We start from the raw sequence: 13,382 nt of genomic DNA, 5'->3' as shown, positions 1-13,382 counted from the left end.
TGTATGGGTGGGTGTTAGTGGTGTATCTGTGTGTGTTATTAGTGTATGGGTGTGTGTTTGTGGTGTATCTGTGTGTGTTATTAGTGTATGGGTGTGTGTTAGTGGTGTATGGGTGTGTGTTAGTGGTGTATCTGTGTGTGTTAGTGGTGTATGGGTGTGTGTTAGTGGTGTATGGGTGTGTGTTAGTGGTGTATCTGTGTGTGTTAGTGGTGTATCGGTGTGTGTTAGTGGTGTATCTGTGTGTGTTAGTGGTGTATCTGTGTGTGTTAGTGGTGTATGGGTGTGTGTTAGTGGTGTATGGGTGGGTGTTAGTGGTGTATGGGTGTGTGTTAGTGGTGTATCTGTGTGTGTTAGTGGTGTATGGGTGTGTGTTAGTGGTGTATCTGTGTGTGTTATTAGTGTATGGGTGTGTGTTAGTGGTGTATCTGTGTGTGTTATTAGTGTATGGGTGTGTGTTAGTGGTGTATCTGTGTGTGTTAGTGGTGTATCTGTGTGTGTTAGTGGTGTGTCGGTGTGTGTTAGTGGTGTATGGGTGGGTGTTAGTGGTGTATGGGTGTGTGTTAGTGGTGTATCTGTGTGTGTTAGTGGTGTGTCGGTGTGTGTTAGTGGTGTATGGGTGGGTGTTAGTGGTGTATGGGTGTGTGTTAGTGGTGTATCTGTGTGTGTTAGTGGTGTATGGGTGTGTGTTAGTGGTGTATCTGTGTGTGTTAGTGGTGTATCTGTGTGTGTTAGTGGTGTATCTGTGTGTGTTATTAGTGTATGGGTGTGTGTTAGTGGTGTATCTGTGTGTGTTAGTGGTGTATCTGTGTGTGTTATTAGTGTATGGGTGTGTGTTAGTGGTGTATCTGTGTGTGTTAGTGGTGTATCTGTGTGTGTTAGTGGTGTATCTGTGTGTGTTAGTGGTGTATCTGTGTGTGTTCGTGGTGTGTCTGTGCACCTTTAGGATGGTTGTACAGAACTCTGTGTGCAGGGTCTCTAATGGAAGTTTGTCCCAATTATGGAATTGATGGTGTGTAAGCGAACCCCAAACTTCACTGCCATATAGAGCAATCGCTTCAATTATTGATTCAAACATTAAGCCAAATTCTAATCGGAATTTCCACGAATGTTTGACGTTTTATGGCGTCACACACACACACACACACACACTTCTCTCCTGCACTGCAGCCTCTAAACCAACCACGTAAAGCTCATCTGACTGTGGACAGTAATACTGCTCCGTCACAAACAGCAGTGCTAGCTTAGTGCAATGGGTTGCAGGTTCAAGCCTCTGAGGAAGGTGTTGGGCCCCTAAGCAAGGCCCTCAGGCTTTACATTGTATTCAGTCACAACTGTAAGTCTCAGCAGATTCTAACTAAGAGCAGATCTGAATTTTGGAGGCTCTTGACAACATCTGAGGTGAACGTTTGGGTTTTCCTCGCAAGAGACTACTGTTCCATGTACGTTTTAATAGGTACAGTCAGGCTAGCCCTATTTATATGGGCACAGAGAAGCCAGGAGCTAGGAAGTCATAGTACCGGTTATATGTTCCTCAGATGGTCTTCTAATGGATCCATCATGGAGCTTCTGGTCCACGCCACTATATTTATTACTAGGAGTCTCTTGAGTACTGCGTGTTCTAGACACGATGATGTCACTGGTGCTGGTTTCTTTGGTTCTTCGAAGAACTGATTCTCCTCTGATTGCTCTTATCACATCAGACTCGACCAGTACAGGAACCCAACGTAAATAAACCTGGTGCTCTGGCACAGATCCCTGACACCCACTCCAGAACCCTACACCAGAACCGGAACCCTTTGGTTCAGCCTCCGGAGAAGATCCTGGAGACTCAGGGTTAATGTGCAGAGTGTGATTGTGACTCATGAAGAGAAGGATGAAGGATGAAGGATGATGGATTACCTGCAGGGACATGGAGGACAGGTCACTCTGCTGCTGTGTGGGTTCTGCAGGAGCTTGAGGAGGTGCTGGAGGTTCTGGAAGAGCACTCTCCACACTGCTGGGTGGTTTGTGATTGTTCTCGTTTTTGGGTGGAGGTACCGGGCTGCTTTTGGGAGGTTCAGGTGGAGCAGGAGCTCTGGGGTGAGGAGCAGAGGAGAACCCAGGAGCAGGAGCTCCATGCCACGGTGGAGCAGCACTGCTGAAGCTGCTGTTGTTATTGTTGTAGTGCAGGACGGACTGGAGCTGCCTCTGGTGGAGCTGCTGGAGCTGCTGCATCTGCTGAAGGTGCTGCTCCTGGAGGCTGGAGAAGTTGGCCGCAGGAGCTCCGTACGCACCGTGACCCGGGGCAGGCTGCGGGCCGCGGGGTGGAGCGTTATTCCGGGGAGGAGGCTGCGCTCCCGGTCCGCCGAACATGCCCATCCAGCCGGGAAACATGCTGCAGCGCGGCCCGGCTAGCTTAGCATAGAATCGGTCACAGCGGTGTTATTAATCAAACCCAGTTCCACAGAGCAGCGGTTATAACGCGCTATAACATCTATAACAAACAGATCACCAGAAATCACACGGAATTCATCTTATAATCACATAATAATGATTAAATAACCGCTTTATAACATCAACGCCGCCTTGCTAATGCACACTGTACGGTGTTAGCCACCGAGCTAACGCTGTCCCCGAAAGAAACACGTCACCGCGTCCACTAATACGTCAGCGCGCATCGGCGATTAACTGCACGTTTCAAACAGCACCATGTTCCCTATCTAGTGCACTACTGCTCGGCCCTCCACTATTATATAAACAGCACCATGTTCCCTATCTAGTGCACTACTGCTCGACCCTCCACTATTATATAAACAGCACCATGTTCCCTATCTAGTGCTCTACTGCTCGACCCTCCACTATTATATAAACAGCACCATGTTCCCTATCTAGTGCACTACTGCTCAGCCCTCCACTATTATATAAACAGCACCATGTTCCCTATCTAGTGCACTACTGCTCAGCCCTCCACTATTATATAAACAGCACCATGTTCCCTATCTAGTGCTCTACTGCTCGACCCTCCACTATTATATAAACAGCACCATGTTCCCTATCTAGTGCACTACTGCTCAGCCCTCCACTATTATATAAACAGCACCATGTTCCCTATCTAGTGCTCTACTGCTCGACCCTCCACTATTATATAAACAGCACCATGTTCCCTATCTAGTGCACTACTGCTCGACCCTCCACTATTATATAAACAGCACCATGTTCCCTATCTAGTGCACTACTGCTCAGCCCTCCACTATTATATAAACAGCACCATGTTCCCTATCTAGTGCACTACTGCTCAGCCCTCCACTATTATATAAACAGCACCATGTTCCCTATCTAGTGCACTACTGCTCGGCCCTCCACTATTATATAAACAGCACCATGTTCCCTATCTAGTGCACTACTGCTCGACCCTCCACTATTATATAAACAGCACCATGTTCCCTATCTAGTGCACTACTGCTCGACCCTCCACTATTATATAAACAGCACCATGTTCCCTATCTAGTGCACTACTGCTCGGCCCTCCACTATTATATAAACAGCACCATGTTCCCTATCTAGTGCTCTACTGCTCGGCCCTCCACTATTATATAAACAGCACCATGTTCCCTATCTAGTGCACTACTGCTCGGCCCTCCACTATTATATAAACAGCACCATGTTCCCTATCTAGTGCACTACTGCTCGACCCTCCACTATTATATAAACAGCACCATGTTCCCTATCTAGTGCTCTACTGCTCGGCCCTCCACTATTATATAAACAGCACCATGTTCCCTATCTAGTGCTCTACTGCTCGGCCCTCCACTATTATATAAACAGCACCATGTTCCCTATCTAGTGCACTACTGCTCAGCCCTCCACTATTATATAAACAGCACCATGTTCCCTATCTAGTGCTCTACTGCTCGACCCTCCACTATTATATAAACACCACCATGTTCCCTATCTAGTGCACTACTGCTCAGCCCTCCACTATTATATAAACAGCACCATGTTCCCTATCTAGTGCTCTACTGCTCGACCCTCCACTATTATATAAACAGCACCATGTTCCCTATCTAGTGCACTACTGCTCAGCCCTCCACTATTATATAAACACCACCATGTTCCCTATCTAGTGCACTACTGCTCAGCCCTCCACTATTATATAAACAGCACCATGTTCCCTATCTAGTGCTCTACTGCTCGACCCTCCACTATTATATAAACAGCACCATGTTCCCTATCTAGTGCTCTACTGCTCGACCCTCCACTATTATATAAACACCACCATGTTCCCTATCTAGTGCACTACTGCTCAGCCCTCCACTATTATATAAACAGCACCATGTTCCCTATCTAGTGCTCTACTGCTCGACCCTCCACTATTATATAAACAGCACCATGTTCCCTATCTAGTGCTCTACTGCTCGACCCTCCACTATTATATAAACAGCACCATGTTCCCTATCTAGTGCTCTACTGCTCGACCCTCCACTATTATATAAACAGCACCATGTTCCCTATCTAGTGCTCTACTGCTCGACCCTCCACTATTATATAAACAGCACCATGTTCCCTATCTAGTGCACTACTGCTCAGCCCTCCACTATTATATAAACAGCACCATGTTCCCTATCTAGTGCTCTACTGCTCGGCCCTCCACTATTATATAAACAGCACCATGTTCCCTATCTAGTGCACTACTGCTCGGCCCTCCACTATTATATAAACAGCACCATGTTCCCTATCTAGTGCTCTACTGCTCGGCCCTCCACTATTATATAAACAGCACCATGTTCCCTATCTAGTGCACTACTGCTCGGCCCTCCACTATTATATAAACAGCACCATGTTCCCTATCTAGTGCACTACTGCTCGACCCTCCACTATTATATAAACAGCACCATGTTCCCTATCTAGTGCTCTACTGCTCGGCCCTCCACTATTATATAAACAGCACCATGTTCCCTATCTAGTGCTCTACTGCTCGGCCCTCCACTATTATATAAACAGCACCATGTTCCCTATCTAGTGCACTACTGCTCAGCCCTCCACTATTATATAAACAGCACCATGTTCCCTATCTAGTGCTCTACTGCTCGACCCTCCACTATTATATAAACAGCACCATGTTCCCTATCTAGTGCACTACTGCTCAGCCCTCCACTATTATATAAACAGCACCATGTTCCCTATCTAGTGCTCTACTGCTCGACCCTCCACTATTATATAAACACCACCATGTTCCCTATCTAGTGCACTACTGCTCAGCCCTCCACTATTATATAAACAGCACCATGTTCCCTATCTAGTGCTCTACTGCTCGACCCTCCACTATTATATAAACAGCACCATGTTCCCTATCTAGTGCACTACTGCTCAGCCCTCCACTATTATATAAACACCACCATGTTCCCTATCTAGTGCACTACTGCTCAGCCCTCCACTATTATATAAACAGCACCATGTTCCCTATCTAGTGCTCTACTGCTCGACCCTCCACTATTATATAAACAGCACCATGTTCCCTATCTAGTGCTCTACTGCTCGACCCTCCACTATTATATAAACACCACCATGTTCCCTATCTAGTGCACTACTGCTCAGCCCTCCACTATTATATAAACAGCACCATGTTCCCTATCTAGTGCTCTACTGCTCGACCCTCCACTATTATATAAACAGCACCATGTTCCCTATCTAGTGCACTACTGCTCAGCCCTCCACTATTATATAAACAGCACCATGTTCCCTATCTAGTGCTCTACTGCTCGACCCTCCACTATTATATAAACAGCACCATGTTCCCTATCTAGTGCACTACTGCTCAGCCCTCCACTATTATATAAACAGCACCATGTTCCCTAACTAGTGCTCTACTGCTCGACCCTCCACTATTATATAAACACCACCATGTTCCCTATCTAGTGCTCTACTGCTCAGCCCTCCACTATTATATAAACAGCACCATGTTCCCTATCTAGTGCTCTACTGCTCGACCCTCCACTATTATATAAACAGCACCATGTTCCCTATCTAGTGCACTACTGCTCGGCCCTCCACTATTATATAAACAGCACCATGTTCCCTATCTAGTGCACTACTGCTCGGCCCTCCACTATTATATAAACAGCACCATGTTCCCTATCTAGTGCTCTACTGCTCGACCCTCCACTATTATATAAACAGCACCATGTTCCCTATCTAGTGCTCTACTGCTCGGCCCTCCACTATTATATAAACACCACCATGTTCCCTATCTAGTGCACTACTGCTCAGCCCTCCACTATTATATAAACAGCACCATGTTCCCTAACTAGTGCTCTACTGCTCGACCCTCCACTATTATATAAACACCACCATGTTCCCTATCTAGTGCTCTACTGCTCAGCCCTCCACTATTATATAAACAGCACCATGTTCCCTATCTAGTGCACTACTGCTCAGCCCTCCACTATTATATAAACAGCACCATGTTCCCTATCTAGTGCACTACTGCTCGACCCTCCACTATTATATAAACAGCACCATGTTCCCTATCTAGTGCTCTACTGCTCGGCCCTCCACTATTATATAAACAGCACCATGTTCCCTATCTAGTGCTCTACTGCTCGGCCCTCCACTATTATATAAACAGCACCATGTTCCCTATCTAGTGCACTACTGCTCAGCCCTCCACTATTATATAAACAGCACCATGTTCCCTATCTAGTGCTCTACTGCTCGACCCTCCACTATTATATAAACAGCACCATGTTCCCTATCTAGTGCACTACTGCTCAGCCCTCCACTATTATATAAACAGCACCATGTTCCCTATCTAGTGCTCTACTGCTCGACCCTCCACTATTATATAAACACCACCATGTTCCCTATCTAGTGCACTACTGCTCAGCCCTCCACTATTATATAAACAGCACCATGTTCCCTATCTAGTGCTCTACTGCTCGACCCTCCACTATTATATAAACAGCACCATGTTCCCTATCTAGTGCACTACTGCTCAGCCCTCCACTATTATATAAACACCACCATGTTCCCTATCTAGTGCACTACTGCTCAGCCCTCCACTATTATATAAACAGCACCATGTTCCCTATCTAGTGCTCTACTGCTCGACCCTCCACTATTATATAAACAGCACCATGTTCCCTATCTAGTGCTCTACTGCTCGACCCTCCACTATTATATAAACACCACCATGTTCCCTATCTAGTGCACTACTGCTCAGCCCTCCACTATTATATAAACAGCACCATGTTCCCTATCTAGTGCTCTACTGCTCGACCCTCCACTATTATATAAACAGCACCATGTTCCCTATCTAGTGCACTACTGCTCAGCCCTCCACTATTATATAAACAGCACCATGTTCCCTATCTAGTGCTCTACTGCTCGACCCTCCACTATTATATAAACACCACCATGTTCCCTATCTAGTGCACTACTGCTCAGCCCTCCACTATTATATAAACAGCACCATGTTCCCTATCTAGTGCTCTACTGCTCGACCCTCCACTATTATATAAACAGCACCATGTTCCCTATCTAGTGCACTACTGCTCAGCCCTCCACTATTATATAAACACCACCATGTTCCCTATCTAGTGCACTACTGCTCGGCCCTCCACTATTATATAAACAGCACCATGTTCCCTATCTAGTGCTCTACTGCTCGACCCTCCACTATTATATAAACAGCACCATGTTCCCTATCTAGTGCTCTACTGCTCGACCCTCCACTATTATATAAACAGCACCATGTTCCCTATCTAGTGCTCTACTGCTCGACCCTCCACTATTATATAAACAGCACCATGTTCCCTATCTAGTGCTCTACTGCTCGACCCTCCACTATTATATAAACACCACCATGTTCCCTATCTAGTGCACTACTGCTCAGCCCTCCACTATTATATAAACAGCACCATGTTCCCTATCTAGTGCTCTACTGCTCGACCCTCCACTATTATATAAACAGCACCATGTTCCCTATCTAGTGCACTACTGCTCAGCCCTCCACTATTATATAAACAGCACCATGTTCCCTATCTAGTGCTCTACTGCTCGACCCTCCACTATTATATAAACAGCACCATGTTCCCTATCTAGTGCACTACTGCTCAGCCCTCCACTATTATATAAACAGCACCATGTTCCCTAACTAGTGCTCTACTGCTCGACCCTCCACTATTATATAAACACCACCATGTTCCCTATCTAGTGCTCTACTGCTCAGCCCTCCACTATTATATAAACAGCACCATGTTCCCTATCTAGTGCTCTACTGCTCGACCCTCCACTATTATATAAACAGCACCATGTTCCCTATCTAGTGCACTACTGCTCGGCCCTCCACTATTATATAAACAGCACCATGTTCCCTATCTAGTGCACTACTGCTCGGCCCTCCACTATTATATAAACAGCACCATGTTCCCTATCTAGTGCTCTACTGCTCGACCCTCCACTATTATATAAACAGCACCATGTTCCCTATCTAGTGCTCTACTGCTCGGCCCTCCACTATTATATAAACACCACCATGTTCCCTATCTAGTGCACTACTGCTCAGCCCTCCACTATTATATAAACAGCACCATGTTCCCTAACTAGTGCTCTACTGCTCGACCCTCCACTATTATATAAACACCACCATGTTCCCTATCTAGTGCTCTACTGCTCAGCCCTCCACTATTATATAAACAGCACCATGTTCCCTATCTAGTGCACTACTGCTCAGCCCTCCACTATTATATAAACAGCACCATGTTCCCTATCTAGTGCACTACTGCTCGACCCTCCACTATTATATAAACAGCACCATGTTCCCTATCTAGTGCTCTACTGCTCGGCCCTCCACTATTATATAAACAGCACCATGTTCCCTATCTAGTGCTCTACTGCTCGACCCTCCACTATTATATAAACAGCACCATGTTCCCTATCTAGTGCTCTACTGCTCGGCCCTCCACTATTATATAAACAGCACCATGTTCCCTATCTAGTGCTCTACTGCTCGGCCCTCCACTATTATATAAACAGCACCATGTTCCCTATCTAGTGCACTACTGCTCAGCCCTCCACTATTATATAAACAGCACCATGTTCCCTATCTAGTGCTCTACTGCTCGACCCTCCACTATTATATAAACAGCACCATGTTCCCTATCTAGTGCACTACTGCTCAGCCCTCCACTATTATATAAACAGCACCATGTTCCCTATCTAGTGCTCTACTGCTCGACCCTCCACTATTATATAAACACCACCATGTTCCCTATCTAGTGCACTACTGCTCAGCCCTCCACTATTATATAAACAGCACCATGTTCCCTATCTAGTGCTCTACTGCTCGACCCTCCACTATTATATAAACAGCACCATGTTCCCTATCTAGTGCACTACTGCTCAGCCCTCCACTATTATATAAACACCACCATGTTCCCTATCTAGTGCACTACTGCTCAGCCCTCCACTATTATATAAACAGCACCATGTTCCCTATCTAGTGCTCTACTGCTCGACCCTCCACTATTATATAAACAGCACCATGTTCCCTATCTAGTGCTCTACTGCTCGACCCTCCACTATTATATAAACACCACCATGTTCCCTATCTAGTGCACTACTGCTCAGCCCTCCACTATTATATAAACAGCACCATGTTCCCTATCTAGTGCTCTACTGCTCGACCCTCCACTATTATATAAACAGCACCATGTTCCCTATCTAGTGCACTACTGCTCAGCCCTCCACTATTATATAAACAGCACCATGTTCCCTATCTAGTGCTCTACTGCTCGACCCTCCACTATTATATAAACACCACCATGTTCCCTATCTAGTGCACTACTGCTCAGCCCTCCACTATTATATAAACAGCACCATGTTCCCTATCTAGTGCTCTACTGCTCGACCCTCCACTATTATATAAACAGCACCATGTTCCCTATCTAGTGCACTACTGCTCAGCCCTCCACTATTATATAAACACCACCATGTTCCCTATCTAGTGCACTACTGCTCGGCCCTCCACTATTATATAAACAGCACCATGTTCCCTATCTAGTGCTCTACTGCTCGACCCTCCACTATTATATAAACAGCACCATGTTCCCTATCTAGTGCTCTACTGCTCGACCCTCCACTATTATATAAACAGCACCATGTTCCCTATCTAGTGCTCTACTGCTCGACCCTCCACTATTATATAAACAGCACCATGTTCCCTATCTAGTGCTCTACTGCTCGACCCTCCACTATTATATAAACACCACCATGTTCCCTATCTAGTGCACTACTGCTCAGCCCTCCACTATTATATAAACAGCACCATGTTCCCTATCTAGTGCTCTACTGCTCGACCCTCCACTATTATATAAACAGCACCATGTTCCCTATCTAGTGCACTACTGCTCAGCCCTCCACTATTATATAAACAGCACCATGTTCCCTATCTAGTGCTCTACTGCTCGACCCTCCACTATTATATAAACAGCACCATGTTCCCTATCTAGTGCACTACTGCTCAGCCCTCCACTATTATATAAACAGCACCATGTTCCCTAACTAGTGCTCTACTGCTCGACCCTCCACTATTATATAAACACCACCATGTTCCCTATCTAGTGCTCTACTGCTCAGCCCTCCACTATTATATAAACAGCACCATGTTCCCTATCTAGTGCTCTACTGCTCGACCCTCCACTATTATATAAACAGCACCATGTTCCCTATCTAGTGCACTACTGCTCAGCCCTCCACTATTATATAAACAGCACCATGTTCCCTAACTAGTGCTCTACTGCTCGACCCTCCACTATTATATAAACAGCACCATGTTCCCTATCTAGTGCTCTACTGCTCGACCCTCCACTATTATATAAACAGCACCATGTTCCCTATCTAGTGCTCTACTGCTCGGCCCTCCACTATTATATAAACACCACCATGTTCCCTATCTAGTGCACTACTGCTCAGCCCTCCACTATTATATAAACAGCACCATGTTCCCTAACTAGTGCTCTACTGCTCGACCCTCCACTATTATATAAACACCACCATGTTCCCTATCTAGTGCTCTACTGCTCAGCCCTCCACTATTATATAAACAGCACCATGTTCCCTATCTAGTGCACTACTGCTCAGCCCTCCACTATTATATAAACAGCACCATGTTCCCTATCTAGTGCACTACTGCTCGACCCTCCACTATTATATAAACAGCACCATGTTCCCTATCTAGTGCTCTACTGCTCGGCCCTCCACTATTATATAAACAGCACCATGTTCCCTATCTAGTGCTCTACTGCTCGGCCCTCCACTATTATATAAACAGCACCATGTTCCCTATCTAGTGCACTACTGCTCAGCCCTCCACTATTATATAAACAGCACCATGTTCCCTATCTAGTGCTCTACTGCTCGACCCTCCACTATTATATAAACAGCACCATGTTCCCTATCTAGTGCACTACTGCTCAGCCCTCCACTATTATATAAACAGCACCATGTTCCCTATCTAGTGCTCTACTGCTCGACCCTCCACTATTATATAAACACCACCATGTTCCCTATCTAGTGCACTACTGCTCAGCCCTCCACTATTATATAAACAGCACCATGTTCCCTATCTAGTGCTCTACTGCTCGACCCTCCACTATTATATAAACAGCACCATGTTCCCTATCTAGTGCACTACTGCTCAGCCCTCCACTATTATATAAACACCACCATGTTCCCTATCTAGTGCACTACTGCTCAGCCCTCCACTATTATATAAACAGCACCATGTTCCCTATCTAGTGCTCTACTGCTCGACCCTCCACTATTATATAAACAGCACCATGTTCCCTATCTAGTGCTCTACTGCTCGACCCTCCACTATTATATAAACACCACCATGTTCCCTATCTAGTGCACTACTGCTCAGCCCTCCACTATTATATAAACAGCACCATGTTCCCTATCTAGTGCTCTACTGCTCGACCCTCCACTATTATATAAACAGCACCATGTTCCCTATCTAGTGCACTACTGCTCAGCCCTCCACTATTATATAAACAGCACCATGTTCCCTATCTAGTGCTCTACTGCTCGACCCTCCACTATTATATAAACAGCACCATGTTCCCTATCTAGTGCACTACTGCCCAGCCCTCCACTATTATATAAACAGCACCATGTTCCCTAACTAGTGCTCTACTGCTCGACCCTCCACTATTATATAAACACCACCATGTTCCCTATCTAGTGCTCTACTGCTCAGCCCTCCACTATTATATAAACAGCACCATGTTCCCTATCTAGTGCTCTACTGCTCGACCCTCCACTATTATATAAACAGCACCATGTTCCCTATCTAGTGCACTACTGCTCGGCCCTCCACTATTATATAAACAGCACCATGTTCCCTATCTAGTGCACTACTGCTCGGCCCTCCACTATTATATAAACAGCACCATGTTCCCTATCTAGTGCTCTACTGCTCGACCCTCCACTATTATATAAACAGCACCATGTTCCCTATCTAGTGCTCTACTGCTCGGCCCTCCACTATTATATAAACACCACCATGTTCCCTATCTAGTGCACTACTGCTCAGCCCTCCACTATTATATAAACAGCACCATGTTCCCTAACTAGTGCTCTACTGCTCGACCCTCCACTATTATATAAACACCACCATGTTCCCTATCTAGTGCTCTACTGCTCAGCCCTCCACTATTATATAAACAGCACCATGTTCCCTATCTAGTGCACTACTGCTCAGCCCTCCACTATTATATAAACAGCACCATGTTCCCTATCTAGTGCACTACTGCTCAGCCCGCCACGGTTACAACCCCAAATCAGAAAAAGTTGGGACAGTATGAAAAATGCAAACAATAGAAAAACATTTACTGTGACTTTTATTTGATGTCAGACAGGATGAACCTAAAATATTGTATGTTTTATCTGCTCAATATTTATTAATAAACATCCATTCCTGCATTTCAGACCTGCAACACATTCCAAAAAAAGTTGGGACGAGGGAGATTTAGGACTAGTAATGAGATGAAACACTAAATAATGATGTGATGTTAAACAGGTGATTGTGATCATGATTCAGTACAAAAGCAGCATCCAGGAAAGGCTGAGAGTCTCTGATGAGTAAAGATGATCAGAGGATCCAGTTTGTCCACAAATGTGTAAGAAAATGATTGAAATGTTTAAAAACAATGAACCTCAAAGAAAGATCGGAAGGGATTTGCATGTTCTCCCTCTACAGTGCAGAATATCATGAAACCATTCAAGGAATCAGGAGGAATTTCAGTGTGTAAAGGTGGAGGGTGCAGCTTAATCTGAACGCTCGTGATCTTCCATCCCTCAGACGCATCAAGAACCTCCACTCAACACTAGCTGATATAAGC

At 45.4% G+C, this 13,382-nt stretch overlaps 1 protein-coding gene across 1 annotated transcript in view; it reads right to left on the bottom strand.

Moving 5' to 3' along the window:
• ylpm1 (YLP motif containing 1) overlaps window positions 1-2,584 on the bottom strand; it is a 44,971-nt gene extending 42,387 nt beyond the window's left edge. Inside the window, exon 1 of the mRNA XM_063001516.1 lies at window positions 1,900-2,584. Coding sequence (XP_062857586.1) covers window positions 1,900-2,373 — 474 coding nt within the window. The 5' untranslated portion in view covers window positions 2,374-2,584. The remainder of the gene's footprint in view (window positions 1-1,899) is intronic.
• Window positions 2,585-13,382: the final 10,798 nt, after the last annotated feature.

The sequence above is a fragment of the Trichomycterus rosablanca genome, chromosome 9, assembly GCF_030014385.1.
Source record: "Trichomycterus rosablanca isolate fTriRos1 chromosome 9, fTriRos1.hap1, whole genome shotgun sequence".
Taxonomy (NCBI): Eukaryota; Metazoa; Chordata; class Actinopteri; order Siluriformes; family Trichomycteridae; genus Trichomycterus; species Trichomycterus rosablanca.
The sequence above is the reverse complement of the archived record's forward strand: the minus strand, read 5'-3'. Positions and strand labels throughout refer to the sequence as shown.